Source organism: Barbus barbus, assembly GCF_936440315.1.
Source record: "Barbus barbus genome assembly, chromosome: 30".
Classification (NCBI taxonomy): Eukaryota; Metazoa; Chordata; class Actinopteri; order Cypriniformes; family Cyprinidae; genus Barbus; species Barbus barbus.
In genome coordinates, this window is record NC_136758.1 from 13,214,419 (window position 1) to 13,240,225 (window position 25,807).

Below are 25,807 nucleotides of genomic sequence, written 5' to 3' on the forward strand. Positions count from 1 at the left end.
AACATTTATTTGAATAGGTAATATCATAAAACTTTCCTGTGCAGAATATTTTGCACATTAATGACTCAAAAGTAAATAGAATTTCACACTATGAATAATTTCAAAGACACCCTGCAGTAACTGTAATAAGATTAGTGACATGGCAGTCGCTTTTAATATTTTTTTTAATGTTCAGTAATAATAGGTTCAGTCGTGGCCTAATAGATAGAGAGTTGGACTTGTAACCTGAAGGTCGTGGGTTCGAGTCTCAGGTCCGGCAGGAATTGTAGGTGGGGGAGACCCTTGAGCAAGGCACCGAACCCCCAACTGCTCCCCGGGCGCCGCAGCATTGGCTGCCCACTGCTCCGGGTGTATGTTCACTACTGTGTGTACACTTGGATGGGTTACATGCAGAGCACAAATTCTGAGTATGGGTCACCATACTTGGCCACACACCACTTCCTTTTCCCTGAAAGTCTTTTAATGTAATTTAAAACTAAAAATAAAGCTGGCGTAAAATATATAAGAACAATTTTAAATGTCTAAAACTACCCTACAAAAAAATTATATTTAAAATATATATATATATATATATATATATTTTACACTGAGTATAGTTCAAATCTATAAACATATTTACTGACATAACCATACTGAAAGGCATGATTTAGCCTGTGAATATTAAACCGACCAAATCAAATTCCAAACATCACCAAAGACTTGATATGCACCTGATTCAGATCTGCTAATCCTAGCAGCGGCCTGCTTTGTTGTGACGTACAACAAGGTCTTTGATGTGTGTGAGTCTTTCATACCTCCGGCTCTCCGCAGTCACACTCCTCTCCTTCCTCAATGTATCCGTTGCCACATTTCTGTCCCCCGTAGAGCATTTTGACTTCAGGCATATTATATAAACACATGCCCACCCCCTTCTCCAAACTAGCCACCAGATCCTTCTTACTACATGTACTGAACACCGTGGGGAATGGGTACCTGTTCACAAAGAGAAAAGGAAAGGGAAAGAGAAGATTAATTGAATATATTTTCTTTTGTATTTTATTTATTGTACTATTTTATTTTATTTTATTATTTTATATTTAACTTCTTTTTCTCTACATTTTTAATTTTGTTATTTGTTGTCAATTTTTATTTATTTACATTTTATATTTTTAATTTATTGTTTATTTTTACATTTTTATTGCTTTTTTGTTTTTATTTATATTTTACTTTATTTTATTTTTATTTTGTCCCCATAAGGCTTCTTTTTTTATCTATAAGTTATTTTCTTTTACTTTTTTTGTTTTATTATTATTTGTTTGATCAATTACATTTTATATTTTTTTATTGTTCATTTTATTTTTATTACATTTTTATTATTAAAATTAATTAAACTTAACCTAACTAAATTAAATTTCATTTAATTTCATTATTTTGTCCCCATCAGGTTTCTTATTTTATATTTAATTTATTTATTTTTGATTAATTATTAAATTATATTAAATTTTTAAATTTAATTTAGTTTTATATCTTTCATTTTATTGTTTCTTTGATTTTTATTAACTTGTTGGTTTTATTTAATTTTATATTTTTTATTTAATTTAATTTATTTTTATTTTAATTTTCTCATAAAGGTCAACAACTCTCATCTGAAAATCATGCTGGTTAATCAACTTTACTAACTTTGTTTTGCTGGTTAACACCATGTCCTGGTCTACCAGCTCCAAACCATCATAAACAAGCTTGGACCTGATGCAAGGGCTCTTTTCAGCAATAAAAAGCTTTCCAGGGAAATATGTGTCTAGCCAAACCAATTTTTAAAACAAAAGGATTTTAGAAATAACTAAGTAATAAGAGAAAAAGAGGCCACAAAAACAGAGTATAATGGTACATAATCTCAGCAATCCAGCCAAGCATAAAAAGTTGGAAGTATTCAAATTCCCAAAGTCATTAATGGCATTACTTCTACAAGAACAAAAATGACAACAAAACAAAGCGAATTAGCATATGACCTTCCACCATGGCATTCACTCCCGAGTCCTCTACGTGATAGAACACTAAGCCAGCTAAGCGTAAGCCCATATGGTACTATTCATGTTAATTCATCACTACCGATACATGATTATAAACAAACCAGCGGCGGGCCTGACCACAGTCACTGTAGAGGCCACGGACACAAAGACCGGGCTCTTTCAGATGAAGCAGAGAGGACAATCATATGACAGCCTCGGTCTAGGGAGGCTGCCTCGGGCAGGGAGCGAGACGAGGTGAGATATCTGAGAGGAGAGCAAATGAAGCTCATTTGGGTCTGGGCTCTGCTCACTGGAGAGCACTGCAGAGGATCCTTCATGGTCTGTTGCCAGTATCTTCAGTTCACTAACTCACCCCAACAAACAAGCTGAACAACAAAGTACGTATTTGCTATGCACTCATAAATATGCGCAACGCTTAATAAATGGATGTCCTTGAATTTGTGTGTTTTCGAAAAGCGAAAGTAACTCTTCCTGCAGATTAATAGTGTATGCATGCATGCATGTGAAGAAGGGATTAAAACATTAATAATCATAAGGTTAATGGGTGTTACACGTCTGTGCTGAAAAATTACAGCATATGGTTATGTTCAGTAATAACAGCATGGCATTATATATGTATGTTTTTTTAAATAAACTAAAATTATATTTTTAAAAAGCGTGAAATTTCCATACCTATATATATATAAAAAAAGTTGCCATAGGATTCGGCAATATTTAAATGGTAATTTAAAGGAACATATTAAAACATTTAAAAGAATGGTCAGGGACAAAAATATTCTGTTAAATGTAAGCAAATTTGTGACATTGAACATGTTTAATTTAATTAAATTTTATATATTTAATTTTATTGTTTATTTAATTGTATATTATTTTATGATGTCCCCATCAGCTTTTATTTAAAATTATGTTTTAGGAAAAGACCATTTTAAAGTGTTAGATCATATAACATAATAATCAGATGAACAGACAAATTCTGAAACACTGTCCAAATTTTCACAAAAAATTTATTCAGATTATTTAAATGTAATGATATATATACTAGCATATATAATACAATTATTTATTGTACTAAATTGTATAGGCTGGTTTATACTGGTTTGGAGCTGGTCTACCTGGTGGGCCAACAAAACTTACTTAACTTGATGATGGAGCTGGTTGACCAAGTATTTTTAGCTGGTTAAGATAGTTAAGATGCCTGATAGGGACAACAAAACACTAGCTTTCAAAACATAACATGCTGCAAAAAACAAAGTACTCATACTGTTTTATTCAACAGAGTGGTTACTCATCCCTACCAAGCTCTTCAGTGCTGAATAATATTTTCCAGCTAATGCCACAATCTTTCATCCAAAATCAAAAACGGTTGTCAGAAACAGAATGTGCAGTCACACACGTCACATCCATCTCACTTTCATGCACCCTAGAGCCTTTGAAGAGTTTGCTGATGAACTCTCGCGCTTTTAACACCTCAGTTCTGTCCGCTGGGACCATGTTTCCCCACCACCCTTGCTCATCAAAGACAACCTCAGTGCTCACCTTTAGCGAGCAAACACAGGAACACAGGCCTGAATCAAACATCCATGACTCAGACAAGAAGCCATTCTGTCATCGGTGCCAGTACAGCAAAATAAACTCTGCAGATGAAAGAGAGGAAAACGTGAGGGAAGGATGGAGGGAGGAGTGGGGAGGAGAAACTGTTTGCCGGGAACATCTGCGGGTAAGTGACCACTTGTTTGGGGTTTTGCGGTGGGAGCCAAGCGCATGGAGGTGGACTCTGGACTCCTGCAAGGGGGTTTCAGGGTCTGTCCTCATACTTCACCCTGTGTCCTCACTGCACCCTGCCTAAAAAACAACAACACCCCGACTATAATGTGTATTGCTCATTGGTATCTCTCATTTCATTTAAGTATCTATTTTGTCTCAGATGTTTCTCTTAAAATGTCTAAAGCAGACAACAATGAAACAACCGATGACATAAAATTACTGCAGATAACATAGCTAAGAACAACAACAACCACAACAACAACAACAACTAAATAAATAAATACATAAATAATTCATAATGATTTCTTATCAGAAACTTTGGTATCTTGCTAAATCTGATTTGATTTAATCTGATCTGATATGATTATTTATTTATTTAAATAATAACAATAATAATAATAATAATAATAATAATAATTTATGTAATCTTATAAGAAACTTTGGTATCTTGCTAAATCTGATTTGATTGGATGTGATTATTTATTTATTTATTTATGTATGTATGGATGGATGCGTGTACAGTTGGGCAAAAAAGTATTTAGTCAGCCACCAATTGTGCAAGTTCTCCCACTTAAAAAGATGAGAGAGGCCTGTAATTTTCATCATAGGTACACTTCAACTATGAGAGACAGAATGGGGGGAAAGAATGCAGGAAATCACATTGTAGGATTTTTAATGAATGAATTGGTAAATTCCTCGGTAAAATAAGTATTTGGTCACCTACAAACAAGCAAGATTTCTGGCTCTCACAGACCTGTAACTTCTTCTTTAAGAGGCTCCTCTGTCCACCACTTGTTACCTGTTTTAATGGCACCTGTTTTAACTCGTTATCAGTATAAAAGACACCTGTCCACAACCTCAAACAGTCACACTCCAAACTCCACTATGGCCAAGACCAAAGAGCTGTCGAAGGACATCAGAAACAAAATTGTAGACCTGCACCAGGCTGGGAAGACTGAATCTGCAATAGGCAAGCAGCTTGGTGTGAAGAAATCAACTGTGGGAGCAATTATTAGAAAATGGAAGACATACAAGACCACTGATAATCTCCCTCGATCTGGGGCGCCACGTAAGATCTCACCCCGTGGGGTCAAAATGATCACAAGAACGGTGAGCAAAAATCCCACAACCACACGGGGGGACCTAGTGAATGACCTGCAGAGAGCTGGGACCAAAGTAACCAAGGCTACCATCAGTAACACACTACGCCACCAGGGACTCAAATCCTGCAGTGCCAGACGTGTCCCCCTGCTTAAGCCAGTACATGTCCGGGCCCGTCTGAAGTTTGCTAGAGAGCATTTGGATGATCCAGAAGAGGATTGGGAGAATGTCATATGGTCAGATGAAACCAAAATAGAACTTTTTGGTAAAAACCCAACTCGTCGTGTTTGGAGGAGAAAGAATGCTGAGTTGCATCCAAAGAACACCATACCTACTGTGAAGCATGGGGGTGGAAACATCATGCTTTGGGGCTGTTTTTCTGCAAAGGGACCAGGACGACTGATCCGTGTAAAGGAAAGAATGAATGGGGCCATGTATCGTGAGATTTTGAGTGAAAACCTCCTTCCATCAGCAAGGGCATTGAAGATGAAATGTGGCTGGGTCTTTCAGCATGACAATGATCCCAAACACACCGCCCGGGCAATGAAGGAGTGGCTTCGTAAGAAGCATTTCAAGGTCCTGGAGTGATCTAGCCAGTCTCCAGATCTCAACCCCATAGAAAATCTTTGGAGGGAGTTGAAAGTCCGTGTTGCCCAGCGACAGCCCCAAAACATCACTGCTCTAGAGGAGATCTGCATGGAGGCGTTTTGAAAATGTAAGCATTGTCACGGTTCAGGGTGCCTTCTCGGCTCCTCGTGCTGTCTGTGTTGTCCTGTCATGTTCGGCAGCTTGTGGTCTGGGCAATCAGTGCTGATCGTGCAGCGGGAGGGCACGGATCATGAGCTGACTCTCCCCCACCTGTCGCTCATTCCCCCACTCCCATATATGTCCCTGTTTTTCCGTTCCTCGTTGTGAGTAGATTGTTTTGTCCGTACTCGTGTTGTGTGTATGAGAATCTCACTTCTCAATTTCTGACTCTCTGTTCGTGTGGTCCGCAGACGCTACCGGCCAGCTCTGGAATCTCCGCTTCCTTAAGCCGCCGTTATATATTGTTTGTTATTTTGTGTTTTGGTGGCGAAAATAAGTTTTCTCCTGCTCACTCTGCATCTGAGTCCTTCTTCACTCTCGCCGTGACAAGCATTTGAAAAAATCTGTAAATGACTGTGTTAAATATATGCAATAATGATAACACATTAACGTTAACCCCCTTCAGACACCGGGGGTCTCAGACCTCATTTTAAAAACACCTGGTCTAAGAGAAACAATCGAGACAATAAATAGATCATATTTTGACTTCTCTTTATTATAGGACCGCACATACACCATCATAAGTAAGTCACAAAAGAAACAAACAGAACTCTATGGAGACTTCAATGTGTTATTGCAAATCATCAAAGTCAGTTTAAAGACAATAAAACAGAAACAAGCAATTTAGCCCCAAAACACTGATTTGCAATGAGCCCCTGGTCTTCTGCAAATCTCAGGCTAGCAGTGTGGCAGTAAGCTGGGGCACAATCAAGCGTGTGCGAGTTTTAATGCCGCCTTTAAAGGGATTACAGTTGAAAGAGACCAATCAGTAGTGGCGTCTGGAAGTAAAAGTCATGACATTTGCAAATGGAAGCGAGACATACTGTATCTTAAACACCCTAAGAAAAAGCTAATGATCCAAAAATGACATTTAAGCGGTGCTGTAGTTTGTGCAATGAGCCGTTTGCAGCAGCGAGGGCTAGAATAGTAATGTGACAGAGTAAAGGACTTTGGTTTAAAGAGGGTTTGGCATTGGGGACAGAGAGCTTGGAATGGAACAGGCTAAGCTGGCAGAAGTTGGCATCAGGTCAAGTGGGTTAAGCGGACTTGGCGTGGTGAAGAATGGCGGATGCAAAAGCCAGATTGGTTTGTATGGCTTGGCATGCAGAGGTGGTTTGAGACACACATGAGCATGAGATATGTGTGCCAGTCCACTCTCAAACAGTGCTGCGGGAGGGTTTTGTGGATAAGAGTGAGCACAGATACAGCCATGCATAAAAACACATGCAAACACATGTCCATATTTACAGTTAAGTGTGCGAATGCACTTAAACCTTCATGTCATTTTTCTCTTCACTCAACTTTCGTTATTGCCAAACGATTCGCTCTGTTCCCAGCATCTGTCCGACCCCTAAAGCCCTCCTTATGAATTCAAATTCAAGCAAACAACAAATCCTTCCTGCCTGAACTGCAATTTTCTTTTTTACCCCAGTAAATCACAGCCGCACAAAAATCCTCAGAGAACTCCTGCAGTCTACCCTGTCAAAGCCTCTTTTCTCAACTCAAAAATCTGCTTGCATCTGAAACTTTAACTGCTATCATTAAGCATCTGCTTCATAATTCTCGCTAAGCAAAACCACATCTTTTCCAAGACTATTGAGCAAAACAATGAACCCAGATGCTGATTACGGTGTAAATTATTCTGAAATTACACGCCTGCTGTCCTCTCCAAAATGAGTGTGCTTAAACATTTTGATATATTTATGAAACAGTGAGATGTTGAGTGTTTGCAGAAAAGCAATGGCTATAATCAATCTCGCTCGCGCTGTTGGCAACTCTGATCTGAGGCCAGTGCACCTGCTGTATTTTAGAGATCTTTAAATTACAGGGCAAGGGTGAGAAAAAACCAGACGCAACCAGCTACAACACTGCACTAAGCAAAAAACAAGTAAATTGGAGAGGAATGAAAGAAATTAAAAGACTAGCAGGTTGGTTTATGCTGGTCAGAGCTGGTTTGGAGCTGGTCAACCAAACACATGCTGGTCAACGTAGATAAAGGGATACTTCACTCAAAAAAAAAAAAATTCTGTCATCAGTCATTCACCCTCATGCCATTTCAAACCTGTATGACCTCTTTATTCTGTGGAACACAAAAGGAGGAGTTTTTTGAATGTACCAGTTCCTTTTCCAAGCAATTATAGTAAATTGCTTTTGACTGAGGCTTTCAAGCTTCAAAAAAGGACACAATGCACCATAGAAGTATCACAAAGGTGTAGTATTCTAGGCTTCATATAAGTCTGAAGCCATAAAATAGGAACAGACCAAAATTTACTTGACATCCACCTTTGTTCTTTTGGAAAACATGAAAAAAACTCATTTTGTGTTCTGCTGAAGAAAGAACATCATATGTGTTTGGACTGACATGACGAGAAAAATATGGCAGGATTTTGCTTTTAGGGTGAACTGACCTTTTAAAAAATCCCAATTTAAAATATCCAACTTAAACTGGTTCTTTTAACTGGAGGTGCACTTGAGGTCCAACTAGATGCATGAGATGCATATGGCTCGTTTGTTGTTTTAGATTATGGAGGGTGTTCACACATGAAGAAACACACCCTGATGAGTATCGTTTCAGCTGAGCTTGCGAGTTACCCAAGTATTCCTGGAAACAACTGAGCATTCCTGATTCCTGAGTGATTTTCTGGACACTGTTAGCATGAAACTCTCTACAGTACGTCACAGAATTCCAAACGTTCAGATTTCATTTTGGGAGAAGTCAGAGCAGCCTGGTTCCCGGTCAAACCATGACGACATCTGATATCATAATACACACACCCATGCATGACAAAGTGTTTAAAGAAACACTCAGAAAACCCATTCAACACAGGCTGATTGGAAAAACATTTTTAAAAAACTCCATAAACCAAAACCTACACACAGTGTTGGGGTAACACATTACAAGTAACTCAAGTTACATAATCAGATTACTTTTTTAAGTAACTAGTACAGTAAAGCATTACTTTTTCATTTAGAAGGAAATATCTGAGTTACTTTTTCAGATAAGTAATGCCAGTTACTTTGTTTCCCATGTATTGACTGACAGCTGTCGTGTTGCCATATTGAGAGAAATCGTAAGTGCAGAGACATTGTGTGATGTGTGAACATGCACTTACTCATCTCACCTGCACAAAATCAGATTCAGTATTCCTAAAATTAATAAAAACAGTTAAATGCAAACTCAGAATATTATACAAACCTGCAATATGTTAAGACAAATATCATTTATGAATTTATTTCCCATTTTATTAACCCATGTCTTTGCTACTGACATTCGATGATCCAATTAAACCATACTAAGCAAAAATGACACATTTGTTTCATTTCTGTTATTGCTGAATAGTGTTGAACTTTCTTCTCCTGCGTCGTATTCTTCATGCAATTTGTTTGAGCTGTGCCCTCTACTGTAAAGGCATGAATTTGCATTTCTTTCAGCCTGAGGCATAGTCATTTCACTTTTGTTGTGAGACAGCTTTTACATTTGTAAAAAGAGCTTTTTATAAAAAAACAAAAACAAAAAAAACAAGCAAGCCATGCACAGATTTAAAAAGTATCTTAAAAATAATGTAACATTATTTTCTGTAAAAAGTAACATAAGTAATGTAATTAGTTACTTTTTGGGGGGAGTATTGTAATGCATTACTTTTAAAAGTAACTTTCCCCAACATTGCCTATACATACAATTCACAGCACTTTCCAGCTGAAATGAACACCAATAAGTTTTATTCCTGTTTACACAAAATATGATTACAGCAGCAGGTTACCGATTAATAAAGACTTAACTTTTCCAAAGATTCCTTGAATGGTACAATGTTATGACTTCATAACACTTTTACCATAGTGCATGATTTGTAATCTAAAGCATTTTGACATTTGCATGACATAACCAGCTCATTATGTATGGCTTTTCTGACATAGTAAACATGCTCAGTAGCTCCCCTGGTACAACATCATACAAGTAACAATGAAACAATTTAAAGAAACAAACTAAAATGGCTTGGTTGCTTCAGTAAATGCATTTTTCTGTGACATTTTTATTGCTTTTGTTAACACTATCAGTTAGGCTCAGGGGAGGGTTTTGTGTAGGTGGTACATTATATTAATTTCCGAACTGTCGCAATATGTACAACAACTAAAGTAATAGAACATTGCCAGATTCATTTTCATCTGTTGAGGATAAAGTGTCACTCACTGGACAATTCACATTGAAAGTGTTGCGAAACATGTAAGAAGCAACATATTTTGAAAAAAAAAGAAACCACAGGCACTTTTGTCCCCAAGAGCCTTCACTGAATCCATTACTTATAAATGATATACATATTTCAACACATTCTCACTCTTTGTGCACACACACTCACACAAACACACACACGCACACACACACACACGCACACAAAATCATCTGCATTAACCTGCCTGGACAGTTTCTAAGTGGTAGAAAAAAGCTGCAATTCAAAGTCATTTGCATCGAGACTTTTTCAAACCGCCATTCTGACTTTGACCTATTAGAGCTGTTATGCTATCAGCAATAGGTGCGAAATGAGGAAATTAACGTCTGTTTAATCAGCCTCCTCCGGCGACACAAACTGATTTGAAGTCGGGCTCTATTGTGTTGCTTGTCGTTTAGAAGATAACACCGCCATTTGGGATTCGGTGTGTGGCCACCACAATAAAAGGTGAAAGCGATACCCATTAAGCGATAGCATCTGATGTGCTCTTTTCAAAAGGCCATTTGACATGCTTAATATTATTGGCAAACGTTCTTCCCTCATCTGTTCTGTAGTGAAGATACAGGCAGAGATTGTGTGAGGTAAGCACAGTCTAAAGAAGTGAAATAACAACGTTTAACCTCCTGCTGAGAGCCTTATACGTCAAACTAAGATATGTGCTGTGCTTGTACTTTGGTGCCTTTCATCTTGGTTGCATCCCTGACAGCAATTTCCAGTTTTGCATGTATTGTTCCTGTCAAAGTGAATGAGGAAACACGATAACATACAGTGGGGTTAAAAATTTTGAATCTACACGGAATATTTGGTTTTAAAATTGGATTTATACATAAATCAGATTAGCTCTCTAAATCGAAAGAGTTCCTTTTCTTTGAGGCGCCATGTTTAGCAATGCAATTTCCTCCATTCGTTTCCAAACAAGTGCCTTTAGCTTCCTCAAACTCTTGTTTAGCTTAAATGTTGGCAATTGTATTTGGCTGAAAACATTAAGAAGCAGAAAATAACTTCCTGTTTATGCTTAAGCTACGGTAGTTCTTTAGCCTGCTCTCTTAATTTCTATTTTTGTCTCTCCGTCATTCTTTGTTTTGTCTGTTTGTCCTGTCTGTCAGTCCATCTTATTCATTCTCATTTGCAATTGTTTTTGCAATTCTGGTGAGTTTCCAGCTCTGAATTGCTCAGACTGCATGGTATTCTTCGTGCGATGTTGCAGATAGGATACTGGGGCTGAGAGCTCGCAGCAGCTGTCAAAAAGAGGAAAAAAAAAAACCGCTGCGTGCAAGATCATGAATTTCTCATGTTTGAACTTTAAAATAGATCCTTGCAGAGTAAGAACAGCGCAACACATTCAGCAACAGCAAGAAAAGGGTTTTGAGGAACTGAATAAATCAGAGCCAGATTGTGTGCTTTGTTAGAACCAACTTACGGGAGGTTTATTTAGGCAGTCAAAACAGCATGGAAACAAAGGATCAAACACATGGAGAAAATGAAAACTAAGAATGTTTTTATATCTGCATCTGTGTGTGTCAAACATATTTTTATCTGCAAATTTTTGTCAGTGTTTATCTCTAATTTTCCAGTACAATTATCTTATCCTTTAGGCATGTTTTTAAGATGCTATGATTTTTTATTCACAAAATATACAGTATCTTAAATTAAGATTATTAATTTAATTTTAAGTCTCTAATGCTCACCAAGCCTGCATTTATTTAATAAGAAGACAGTAATATTGTAAAATATATTATAATTTAATAACTTTTATTTTAATATATTTAGTTTATTCCTGTGATGGCAAAGCTGATACTCCAGAATTCAGTGTCACATGATCATTCAGAAATAATTTGAATATGTTGATTTGATGCGCAAAAACATTTATTATTATTATTATTAATATAAATGTTGAAAAAGTTGTGCTGCTTAAAGTTTTCATAGAAATATTGAGGAACCTTTGAGTAATAGAATGTTCAAAATAACAGCTTCTATATGAAATCTTTTATAACGATTGTCTTTACTATAACTTTATTAAATTAATACATCCTTGCTGAATAAAAGTATTAAATTCTTAAACAACAACAAAACATCTTGCCTACACCAAATTTTCTGAACTGTAGTGTATATTCTCTGAAAAACGCATCAATATATTTACTATGTAGTATTTAAATCTCAAAATCCTTAAAACAAGACCAAAAACAAAGAAAGTGACTTTTTAGTCAGTGCATGAGCTTATAGTATATTTGCATATAGTAGATCTGTTCCCTGACGATACTTCACTTGTACTGCGTCGTTAGATGCTATGGGGAAAACTCCTTTTTCTCCGAGGACTGAAGACTTTTTCAATTACGCAGTGTGACTGCACGGCCATTGGTTCGTGCAGTAAATAAAAACGAACCAATGGCTCGTCAGCGGCGCTGCACAAGCCTATGGCGGCAAAGCCTGCCAGAGCCCGCCAGAAAGGGCAGGGCATCTGGCTATATAAGCGGGTGCGTTGCCATAGGAAATCAGATCAATTCTCCCTCAGCGACGACTTCTTCGCTGATCCCAGGACTCCAGACGCTCGCCATTGAAACGCCTCGCTGTGGATTGGAAGCTGCCTTTTTTCCTGCGCCTCCCCGCTGATCCAGCCCGCTTCGCCGAGCTGCTCAGCGACCAAGCAGACGTCAACTCGTCCCCTGCTGCCATCCGGCAAGCATATATTAAGCAAATTTCTCCAAAAGAGCCGCGGCGTTGTTGCAAATGCCACGCCGTCTTTGCGCGTCGTGCAGGATCTCTCTGCACGATGCTGACAGCCACTCAGAGTGTGTTTCATGCCTGGGAAAACCCCACGCAGAAGCCGCTCTGACTGAGATGGAATGTTCACACTGCATGAACATGAGTCTCGTGACTCTGCGCGCTCGGATCGCTTTCTTTTCAGAGAGCGATCCCTACCCTCGCGCACTCCCGTTTTCTTCCTCCCAGGGATCTGCGGGGAAAAAACGGCGGGGTAAAGGAATTAAGCGCTAGGCGGCGAGCGAGCTCACACCGGCTCAGACCCCGCGTGCCTCGCCCCCGCTATGCAGAGAGGATTCTCCCGTTCTTTTCGAGCACGCAGATCAACGTCCCTCGGTTGGTGCGAGTGACGTCATCTCGTTCGGAGCTGTTGAGGACGAGCTATTAGATGACAGCATGTCTCTAACAGCGTCAGACGCAGAGGAGATGTCGGGCTCCACTGTCGACCCCCCCCCCCCCCCCTCATCGTCTGCCGACCCCAGAGACGTGAAACCAGGGATGGATGCCGGAGGAGCCCACTCGTAGTCGTCTGGATGAATGGTTCCTGCTGGGGCACCGTACGGCCCCTCGTCAGCGAACCTCTCTGTTTTTTCCGGAGGTCCATGACGAGCTCACAAATTCGTGGCGTGCTCCATACTCGGCCTGCCTTCGCTCTAACTCTTCCTCTGCTCTCTCCTTAGTGGACGGCGCCAAGGAGAAGGGCTACGAAAGGATGCCCCCTCTCGATGAGGCAGTGGCTGCGCACCTTTGCCCACCCTCCGCCATCGGATGGAAAGCAAAGGCCACTCACCCCTCCAAGCCCTGCAGGATGAATTCTGCCCTAGTTGGACGAGCATATTCCCCCGCCGGGCAGGCCACCTCAGCGCTTCATTCCATGGCTATACTCCAGGTCTTTCAGGCCAAACTCCTCCAGACCATGGACGAGTACGGACCTGATCCCGCAGTTTTCAGGGAACTGCGCAGCGCCACCGACCTGGCTCTGAGGGCTACCAAGGCTACAGCACAGTCCATAGGGAGGTCAATGGCCAACTTAGTGGTGTTGGAGCGCCACTTATGGTTAAACCTCACCGAAATCGAGGAGGCTGACAAGGTCCCTTTCCTCGACTCCCCAGTCTCCCCTGCGGGGCTCTTTGGACCTGGCGTCGAGGGCTTTGCGGAGCGGCATTTACAGCGGCATGGTCTCCACCTCAGTGCTGAGCAGCAACGCTCACGTTCTGCGAGCCGAGGTAAAGAATTTGCTGGCAAAAGGAGCTATAGAGATAGTTCCCCCAGCTCAGAGCGAGTCAGGATTCTACAGCCGTTAATTCCTCGTCCCCAAAAGAGATGGCGGCCTCTGGCCCATCCTCGATGACTACACTGAAGCAGATCCTCTCACAAATTCAGCCAGAGGACTGGTTCTTTTCGCTGGATCTGAAAGACGCTTACTTTAACATCCAGATAGCCCCCCATCACAGACGATTCTTGAGATTTGTCTTCGAGGGAGTGGGAATCCGTGTCCTGAATTACCTCGACAACTGGCTCATTCTAGCGCAGTCAAAGGCGGAGCTGGTAGCCCACAGGTCCCTCCTCCTCAGTCACTTGGAGGACCTGGGACTCAGGATCAATTTGGACAAGAGCTCCCTGTCCCCCAGCCAACGAACTTCATTCCTGGGGACAGTTTTTGACTCAGCCCGCATGACGGCGAAAGTCGCGCCAGACCGCGTTCTGGCCATACGGCAGCTCGCGGCTTCCTTCAAAATTGGAGCCTTCTACCCACTCAAATTGTTTCAGAGGATGCTGGGCCTCATGGCCTCTGCATCGCCAGTTCTTCGGTTGGGCCTTCTCAGGATGAGACCCCTTCAGTTCTGGCTGAAACCTTGAATTCTGCCTCATGCATGGCGTAATGGACGCATCCGCTTCAGGGTGGACCGGGCCTGCATGTCAGCCCTGGCCCCCTGGAAGGACCTACGGTGGTTCAAACAGGGCGTGACAATGGGTTTGGTTTACAGAAGAAAGGTTGTTACGACGGACGCCTCCAACACAGGTTGGGGGGCTCTGTGCGAGGGAAATCTGACCTTCGGCTCCTGGACGAGCGCAGAAGGACAGCTGCACATCAACTGCCTCGAAATGACGGCAGTATGTCGAGCTCTTCAGTTCTTCCTGCCGGTCCTGAAGGGACACCAATGTCATGTTGTCCGAACGGACTAGAAACGCCTTTTCGAGATGGCGAAACGCCTCTTAGTATGGGCACATCTCAACCTGCGTTCACTGAGAGCAGCTCATGTGCCCGGCATGCTGAACCAAGGAGCGGATATGCTCTCTCGGAACAACGTCCCCTCCGATTAGTGGATGCTCCACCCACAGTGGGGAAGTCGTGGCCAAATGGTTAGAGAGTCAGACACGTAATCCAAAGGTTGCGGGTTCGAGTCTCAGGCCGGCAGGGATTGTAGGTGGGGGGAGTGAATGTCCAGCGCTCTCTCCACCCTCAATACCACGACTTAGGTGCCCTTGAGCAAGGCACCGAACCCCCAACTGCTCCCTGGGCGCCGCAGCATAAATGGCTGCCCACTGCTCCGGGTGTGTGTTCACGGTGTGTGTGTGTGTGTGTGTTCACTGCTGTGTGTGTGCACGTTGGATGGGTTAAATGCAGAGCACGAATTCCGAGTATGGGTCCCCATACTTGGCAGTATGTCACTTCACTTCACTTCACTTCACTTCACTTCACTTCACTTCACTTCACAGACGGTTCAAGAAATTTGGCGAACCTTTGGCAGGGCAGAAGTCGACCTCTTCTTCTCCAAAGACAACTCTCACTGCCAAATTTACTTTTCGAAGAACAAGGACGCGTTGGCCCACGAATGGACCAACATCCTCCTATATTCTTTCCCCCCGATTGCTCTGATTCCTCAAGTAATCAGGCGAATCAGGGAACACAAGCACAAAGTGCTTCCAGTGGCCCCACTCTGGAAGAACCATCATTGGATCTCAGAGTTATCTCAGCTGCTAATAGCGTCTCCGTGGCCCATTCCCCTGAGACGAGACCTCCTCTCTCAGGCGAACAGAACGATCTGGCACCCACAGCCCGAGCTGTGGGACCTGCATCCATGGGCACTCGATGGGACTCAATAGATCTCCCCTAGAATGTCTTTAATACCATTGAGCAGGCTAGAACCCCGTCCACGAGACGCCTCTACGCCGTTAAGTGGTCGGTTTTCTCCGCCTGGTGTCAAACCCACGGCGAGGACCTGACAACATATGTGATATTGTCAGTTATATTGTCCTATTTACAAGAGCTGTTGGATAAGGGCGTTTATAGTGTTTTTTACTTTTTGTTGTATGCCTGTATTTATGTAGCACCGTGGTCCTGCGAGGCACGACATTTCGTTCCACTTTATGTCCCCACATACAGTATTCATACATTGTGCTGCTGGAGAATTGGGAGCTATGATTCTTTAAAGAAAAAAGAAAAAATGATGTCAACCTCCCCTCGGTACCTGTGGCTAAAATAGACGACAAAACACCTCTCCTAACTTTTTCCCTAAGGTAGCTTTAAAAAGCCCAGAGTGGTTTCTTCCCAGCATGTTGTCTTGTTGTCATATGAACAAATAATGGGAGAATAGGGTTCTGCTGTTTGTTATGGCCGTCATCCAGGGTCAAGAAGCGGTCCAACAAAAATATCCCCACTATGAGATAAGACAGCCACAGCAGAGAGATTGCAAACCGGTCACAGCTGAGAGCGGACAGATGATTACTGGTGACTGACTTGTGCGATATGAGTGAAACTGTAAACCTCAGCCTTTCTTTAGATTGAACACACAAGTGCCACAATTCTGATTCTGGAATATCTCAAAAGCACTAGAAGGTAAAGCGTGTCTTGCTTGCCAAGAGTGTTGCATTTTAAGGTTAAAAACTCTTTTAAAATATAAAGTTTGATTTGTTTTTAAAAATAATTTTGGGGTACTGCCTCAATAATTCATACCTAACAAAAATGAGAAATCCTTCACAGTGTATGCTACTCTTTTTATTCAGCAAGCTGACATTAAATTGATTAAAAGCTGCAGTAAGTCATTTGAAATGCTACAAAAATTATTTATTTAAAATAAATGCAGTTCTTTTGAACTTTCTATTCATCAAACTATGCATCATGGTTTTCACAAAAATATTAAGTAGCACAACATATATTCAACATTGATAATATGGATCATGTGACACTGACAATAGGAAGCAATGGCTAAATCAGCTTTATATCACAGGAACAAATACAATTTTAAGAAGCATTAAAATAGAAAACAGTTATTATAAATTGTAATAATATTTCACAATATTACAACATACAACAGTATTTCTAAATAATAAATGTAGCAAATAAATGTAAAAATCTAAAAATGTAAATCAACCCCAAAATGTTGAACATTAGTATACTTATTTGACAATTAACCAGTTTAATTATACCAACGTGTCAAGGTTTTGCTGGTTAGCATTTGGTAGATGTGAAACATAATACATTGTATATCTGACTGTTTTGCATGCAAAATATAAAATCGCAAATGATTAATTATTTCATAATGAAAATTTGAGCAGTTCATGATAATTTTGGTCTCTTAAAAATGAATGGACTAAATGAAAAGTGAAGTGCTAGTGAAAGGTTTGCAACTGTGCACAATCTCATAAAGCCATCAGCCAATCAGTGTTGTCCTGCTTTCACTTTCCTGCCATAAGTCACACAGAACTAAGCAACCAAAGACAGCAGATTCACACTCAATTCTCCTACTCCACCGACACATCTAAAGACCCCATTCCGGCTGACTCTCTGGTTCATCTTCTGATAAGGCAAACTACCCATGTCCGAGACCAGTTGCATTCCGAAAACCATTACCAGCAAACACGTTATCACGAGAAGCCAGGTGACGGGTAAATGAAATCCAAATTTCTGAGTGGACCAAGCAAGTCTTCCGTCTATCTACAAGTTTTTGAGTTTCAATCCGAGACCAGCCTCACGTCAGTACTGACGTATGGCTATGAAGTACTAATTCATCACTGAGAGACGGCTAATTAACCCCTGGTCAATAAGATGCAGGTAAACGGCTGATTATTCTCTTGTGTACATGAATGATGAGAGCTTGATTTGCCCGTTCCCCAGATAATAGGGCTCGTCGGAGACTAATTGTGCCGTAGAGTGATGCGTCTGCAGTGCATTAATACATCAAATCCAGACAGGGTATTCCACTCAGGAGTAGGAGAGGAGGTTATCAAAAACTAGTTAGATTTTGATTTGCTCAAACATTCCTATTTACTGGCAGAGGTTTGTGATTTGTAAAGTGGTGAAACCTGGTGAGTTATCAATACATTTCTATAGAATATACTCACCCTGTGGAAGGGGTCATGATGCAGCCGCCACGATCTACAGTCATCCTACAGCCGCATCCTCGCTCTGGTGTGTCGTGGTTCATTCCAAAGTTATGGCCCAACTCATGAGCCAAAGTCACAGCAGCTCCCAGAGGATTGTCTGAGTGGTCCTAGGAAACAACAGGTTGTCATATCATATCTTGAACATACTTGTGCTGTATTTATTTTTGCAATTTTTTGATGTCTATTACTTTGTACACTCTAAACTGTCCCACTAAAAAAAAGATACTGGTCTCAGGAGGAGCATTAGGATCCAAATAATGTTTGACTATTTTGATGGCAAAACAAAAACTGACTTAAGTAGGGGTGTGTGATATATATAATCTATGATAATATCATAATAGTTGTTTAAACGATATGCAATTTGACATTATTGAATATAAATCGCAGAAACCAAACAAAACCCGCCTAGAGACTGATCGTGATGTAGGTTAGACTACTGCGCAAGCACATGTAGAGTAAACACTTTCACTGCATGGTTTAGTCTATTAAAATACTTTTAGAATTCACACAAAAAGGGGCAAAAATGTCTTGGTATGACTTATATATTTATATCATTTGATATAGTTGTTAATATCACACGAAGAGTGACATTTTTCTCCAAAAATCAGCACAATTGCACATGTGAAACTGATTTGATGAACAGCTCAATGAACAAGAAGTTAATATTAAGTGACTTACATTTTAGACACAACAGTTCTTGTTTTTGCTGTACAATGAAAACAGTTCCAAACAGCCACAGCAGAACTGTTTTGTGTCTCTGAGCAGCACAAGATAGTTTTGTTACTGAATCAATCAGTATTTGAATGAATCTAATGGCAATTTTAGGTTTAATATTAAAATATATTTTCCCTCTTTTTGTCCCCAAATCATTTCAAATATCAGTGTTCAATGTAAACATCAAAACATTATTAATGCATTTGTAACTGCGGGTTAATTGCATTGTGTGAATGCATCTAAATGCCACTTCAGATGCAGATTCTGTGCCACCTCTACATTACAAACACAAATGTTATTGATACTGATTTAATTTGTGTCTTACTATTTTAATTTATTGATTAAATTATAAGAATTTGACACAAAATATCATGCTTACACTTAATTAGGTTTGAACAAATGGTCTTAATGCCCATATAAGGTCAACATAGATTCATACTTATTGGAAAAGTGAATTTCTGTTTCGGCTACAAACAAACCGCCTCATAGAATATGAAGAATATCAAAAGCTTTGGGAGTTAGATGTCCACAGCAGTCTTAAACCTGCCAGAGTACTAGAACAATAGCACGCTCAGCAAAATACTGTCTAATTATCCTTATCGACAAAATTCCAGAAAATATCAAGATATCATTATTTGCACACCCCTATACTTACAGTTCCATCACAGTAGTGACATTTTGGCAACATTTCATGGGCAACAAAGGTTCATTGCTCATTGTCAATAGTGTAGCAATGTAAGAGGCACTGTTTATGCAGCATTTTAAGCATAAAACAAGAGGCGGTCATGCGAGTACAGCTCAGCAACTGTATTGAAACTGACCAGGCAAGAAAAAAGTGGCCAAAAGCAATCGACTGCCGATTCCATGATCTATTACATCCCGTAACAGGCATATCTCACTTTCAAAGGTTTTCTGTTGGTCAGTGGGGCAAATTTGCTTGACCAACTTGAACACATTGCAAAATCTTTGAGAGGAAATCTTTTGCTCTCACAATAAAATAATTTAAACAACATAAGGCTGTTAGATAAACACTTTAATTTAGAACAATTAATTATTTAAAAAATAATGTGCTAGAAAAATAAACAGACACAAAAAATTCAAAAGTTAGCCCTATTCAGCTTTTACTTTTTGGCCACAATATTATATGTTCAAATAATCTTAATTTCAGGGCTTTTTCCAACTATTGACATATATGATTATTTGCAATCAGCTTGATTAATGTATCAGTGTATGATGTAATTAATTGGATACATTTTTAATTAAATAGGCTGAACATCCCTAATATTCAGTTACTTCCTCATACTAGACTGGAAAAAACACAACATCTGATTAATAATGTATGACACGTGAAAGGACCAGCAGACAGTGATGTTGTGTTAAATGTCTTGAAGGGCTGTAGATGCTCCTATGAATTTTGATCTTTTCTCTTTCAAACTCATTCTCTTAAAATCTCTTTCAACCTCGCCATAAAACACACATACAAGCACCACTGCCCTTATTCTCCTTTCCTTTTTCTTCTGCTCTCTTCATCATCTGTTCACTGAGAACAAAGCAGAGCTTCAGCGTTATCCGTTTCAGCTGAGGTGAAGAAAACCTCCCTGCTGCCTCCCGAACGTGACCTGGTTACCAGCGCACCAAGTCTAATAACCCAGAAACAGATTTTTTTTCTTAATTTAGCTGCTATCTTTTCACACAACTATACCCTGACTGTCTTTTTTCCATTTCGCTTTACATCAAAATGCCATTTCCTGCCTTGATTGCAGGGCGAGGAACATGACAGGCTCATCTTAGCTTTCAGAGCCAACAGGGGTGATATTCATCTGCCTCATTTAATTTATTCAAAATCTATAGGGTGCCACTGATGATCATATATGTTGAGTATGATTGACTTGCCCCTTTTTGAGTGTAATTGCTGACTAATATGGTGGTTAATGCCGTGGGAAATCCAGACTTAACTATTCCAAGAAACCACTACCAAGCTGTCACATTGAAAAGATGGTACCTATATAGTGGTAACAGCCATATTTAAGTGCTCTTGGGTTTCTGTCAAGTTAGTTCCAGATTTTACAGCATATTTCCTATCAAAGAGTGTTTCCATGAAGTAAATGGTGTCAAAAATGACAAACGTACTATAGGAAAAGTCCATTTGTGCAACATATGCACCACTTTTATGGTGTTTTATTTGTCATTTTTGCAGTGACCCTTCACTTTCATTGTACAGAAAAGAACAACATGATCATTCTTTTGACGGAAGAAATAAATAATCAACAAAGGAGGGTGAGTAATTGATGATAGAATTTTCATTTTGGGTGAACTATCCCTTTAAGAAGTTAATGGAAATCATTTATCATACAGCACCACAATAGTTTGTAATTCAGACCTATGGCTAATGACTTCATCTCTGCGAGGCCCTGTTTAAGAGGCACAAGTTGGTTACAGTGGCATGGATGATAGATCTATACTAATAAAAATGTAAATGTGTGTTATTTAGCCATACAGCTATATAGCAAAGCAGCGATAAATGGTCGAATAGGTAGTGCTGCATTGACTGACCGGCAGCTTGTGGGTGGTTAAGAGAAAGAAGACTTAACTTGTGTATGACCTTCAAGAGCTGCTACACGTGGATTAGTTCACACTTAATGTACTACAAGATAAAACAACCTAAACAGCCTCTATGAAGTTTCATTACATCGGAGTCTAAAACGCTAAGACCACTAATGAAAATATATAAATTCACCATTTTTCTAATAAATTTGTTTTCATTACAGATTTATATGTCATTATATATATATTTGCTCCCTCTCTGTCTATCAGGCAGTCTAACCTGCTGAGGCAAAAGCCACGAAAAAGTGAATGACTGAAGTTAAAAAAGGAGCACAGTTGTGAAAGTAGTTTTACTGATGAATAGTGGGTGCAGGGCAAACAAGCAAGAGTCATTGTCTATTGATTTGTTGAAAATTTCTGGAATTAAAAACAAACAAAAATGGATTTGGTGGATCTGAGCAGAGTGGGACACAACCTATACCTTGAAGTAATAGTTCACCCAAATATAAAAAACTCATTATTTATTTACCCACGTGATGACATTCCTAATCCAGATTACTTTTTTTGACCACAAAAAAGATGCAGGCTCATTACAATGAATGAGACTGAGGCTTTCAAGCCTTTTGCATTTATTGAAGCTTAAGTCCCTATGGTATGTACCAGGTTTGGAATGGCATGCAAATGATTATTAATGACAGAATTATTATAGAGGATGAACCATCCCTTTAAATTTCATTGCTTTTAAATCGTGAAAGTCTGAAACAGCTGGATGGTTGTGCAGCTCAGTGTGAATGTGCTAATTATGGGACACAGAGTGTGTGATGATTTATTTCTCACCATGACAATGCCTCCTGACTGCTCAGCGGTACACATACTCATGATGGGAGCCATGCCTATTGTGGTGCCCTGGAAGTACACCCCACTGCCATGAGAGAATAAAAATGGTTAAACATACAGTACATTACTTGCATAATCAAGTAATGAGACTAAGATTAATACATGTTCAGAATAACATTCTACATTGCTACAACACCTGCTGAATTAAACATGCAACCTAGAGGTCTTGCAACAATAATGTAACTATTTCAATTACTTTATTAAAGTAATGTAACTGATTACATTTGATTACTAACATTACATTTAATTGAATTAATGTTTTTAACAATTAATAATTTTCAAACATTTGAACCAGGCAGCCTATTCTAATATTACGTGGTATATATGACCGAAGTCCCTTTAAGGCAAGTCATGTCACTCGGCCGCCATCTTTAAAACGCCTCTCGGGCATGCAAGTGTAGCTCCTATCTCTTTGAATGGGGAAACATCAAATTCTCCAAAACTGTTCGCCAAGCTTACGATTAAATTTACGCTGAAATACAGATGTTGTATCATGTTTTGTTCTGCGAACAGCTGGAAAGTGGTAAGCTTGTTTTAAGCTGCATTAAACTTTGATGGTATATCATGCAAAGTTATTTGGTGATAGTGGTGTTGGGACTGAGTGTGACTCAGCTGAGATTGACGAATAAGCTTTCAGACTCATGAATTATAAATCATAGCAGAAACTCGTTAACTCATTTCACTAGATGTCCAATTTTGTTGTTCAGTAATCTCCATCATGTTTCCTTTAATAACAGAATGGTTAAAAATACCTAGGCCTATAATAAAATACCAATATAAAAAGTATATAGTCTTTTTAAATCACTCCCAAACATAAGACTATTGTTTAGGCCATACATACCACGTAATATTAGAATAGGTACTCCTTAGTTTCAAAATACTTACAGTATAAATGATTTGTAATTTTACAGGTTGTTACCCCTATATTCCCCAAACGTCACATATTATTCCCCTATACCTACACGGAGTTACTGAATAGGTACACAATAATTACAAAAAAGTTACGCTGTAACTTCAGTTTACTTAAGCATTGCTTTGCAGGTTGCATATCTGGTTGTTACCCCCTTATTACCCAAACGTAACACATTGTTGCATATATACCAACACGTATGTTCTTTATAGGTATACTATAATCACAGAAACGTACTGTAAATTCAGTATACTTACGTAGTTCTTTGCGGGTTGTAATCTAAAGCGTTACCCTCCACAACACTGTTAGTATTCACTTCAATTCACATCGCACTGCTCAGCTTTTCCATTGTTTTAATGTACAGTAAATGTACTAGGTTGATGTGGCTGACCGTTGCGCTCATGTCTACATCTTCTCGCACAGCTCAAGTTAAAAGAAGTTCAACTTTTAAAAAACACATTTTTCCTGTTCCGCTGCTCTGCGTCTAGTGTTTTTAACTGCAAAAACACATTCTGCGTGAATGGCCCCTAAGATGTGCATGCTACTGAGTTAGCATTAGTTTATTATGTGCTGTTACAGGACAAATTAGTAAAGAATCTAAGACAGGTGCTAAATTATGTACATGTGATAATATGTGAAAAATGGGTGTGTTTGTACCTAATAAGCTGGGCGTTATCATGTGGCTGCTGCGGCAACAGTTTAAGTTTTCTCCAGTCCAAAAACTCATGCAGCGTTGTGAAGGGGTCTTGGGTGACTGCACACTTATCGGCATCACTCCACACCTCCAGTCCCACCAGAGCTACACGGATGTTCAACACTCTGTAAAACTGAGAGAACACATAATACATCTATTGACACAGCAGTATGTCTGGACAATTTAACCTAATCTAAAAATACTTAGCTTTCTTTCAAAAGGGGGTTTATCTGAAATCTCATCCTTTTCCTCAGCAGTCCAACAATCATCTCTGACAATCAGGCCTCTATTTTAGACTTCTAATCAAGCGTTCCCATTCACTCGGGCAAAGAATGGCATTTAATACCTTGTCCACGTAATTGGCGATCTCAGCTAGCCTTTGCTTAACCTTCTCCACATCTTTTCCTTGTTTCTGGAACTGAAGAGGGAAAGAAAAGACAAAGGTTAGATGAAAGACATACTCCGACAGGTATAAGATGAGTCTAGATGGATTTTTAAACAATACAGGACCCTCTGAGTGGCTGTCATATGTAGGGGCGTTATCAGAAGTGTGTCTGATGGCACACTCTTAAGAGCACTTGAAAGTGACCATTACAGCAGAGTAGAGGCACTCAACAATAGCAATCGAAGAATAAAATGAGTATGCGCAAGTGTGACAGCCGGCCACTTTCGGTCCAGCATTGCTTCCCCTGTGAGTGTATGTTTAAGATACAAAAATAAATAAATAAATAAACTACATTAATAGAATGGATAAGCCTTTTTAGTCAAATAGTGTTGCATGAAAATTTAATTAACAGGGACGAAAGACATCACAATCTCTCTCTCTCTCACACACACACATACACAGACTTTAATATACAGACAGCTGTGCTGATAACATGATAGCTTTCTTGTTGCCCAGTTTCCTTTTGCCACATCCAATGTTTACTTTATACACAACACTTCCTATTTCCTGTCTGAAAATTTGGGAGCATTGCCCTACTTCCTGTCAGGTTCCACCCTCTATGACCTGCTTTGGTTTGGCTTACTAAGGTGAAACAAAGAACCAAAACTTAAAAGAACTGCACAGTAGTCAACCAAACACAATTGGGTATTACAGCACATTTCCCTTCATTCTACTTTCTTTAAGAATCTGATATTAAAGTACTTGTGCAAAACGGTTTGGTGGAGCACGTACGGTATAAATACTGTGATATCTGAAAAAGTTTTTAACTTGTCTTGCACTACAATTTCTGTCAAATCTTCCGTGTTTGTAGTCCTACCTCTCTGTTGTCTGCTACAATGATGAGCTCCACGTATTTGGTGGTCTTCTGAACATCCCGTTTATGCTGCGAACAGAAAAGAGCATGTCAACAATCTTACTATTTGATAAGCGGCTCATTACAAACAAAATTTACCAGAGGGTCTACCAGAGCGTAGTGATAGGGATTTTGATTAATCTAGTGACTTCAATCTTTTAAATGTGTTTACCAAATGACATACAGATTGATTCCCTACTAGACCTATTTTCAAAGATACTTTTTGCAGGTTACACCAGTAAGTGACTTTTTGTGTATAATAAGCAACTTAGAATAATTCACTCAACTGATTCATTAAAAGCCACCTGAAACAATATGTTTCTTTCTTAAAATTTGTGTATTAACTACATCTATATATTGGCATTGCAAAACTAGTTTTCAATAAATAAATAAATAAATAAATAATTTGACTATACTTACCTAGTTTTCTTTTAAAATAATAATAATAATAAAAAATTAGGGACTGTAAATTGACCTGAAAAATTAAATTTTGAGCTAGTGTTATTTGAGTTTCATATATTACAGTTTTTGATTTTTTAATTGTTTTCTTATTTCATTTTAATTTCAGGTACATTTTTAGCATTTTTTAAAATAATATATCTATATTGTTTTTATTAAGTTTTAGTTTTTAGTTTTGATCATTGATCATTACATTTGGACTTTAATTCTAAGTCTAAGGAACAAGAATGTGAAAA

At 39.3% G+C, this 25,807-nt stretch overlaps 1 protein-coding gene across 1 annotated transcript in view; it reads right to left on the reverse strand.

Annotated features, from left to right (window-relative positions):
• Positions 1–25,807, reverse strand: part of adam12b (ADAM metallopeptidase domain 12b) — an 88,145-nt gene that overhangs the window by 17,270 nt on the left and 45,068 nt on the right. Inside the window, exons 7-12 of the mRNA XM_079385911.1 lie at positions 25,077–25,142; positions 24,161–24,232; positions 23,778–23,947; positions 22,151–22,235; positions 18,014–18,162; positions 795–972 (exon numbers count right to left, since the gene is read on the reverse strand). Coding sequence (XP_079242037.1) covers positions 795–972; positions 18,014–18,162; positions 22,151–22,235; positions 23,778–23,947; positions 24,161–24,232; positions 25,077–25,142 — 720 coding nt within the window. The remainder of the gene's footprint in view (positions 1–794; positions 973–18,013; positions 18,163–22,150; positions 22,236–23,777; positions 23,948–24,160; positions 24,233–25,076; positions 25,143–25,807) is intronic.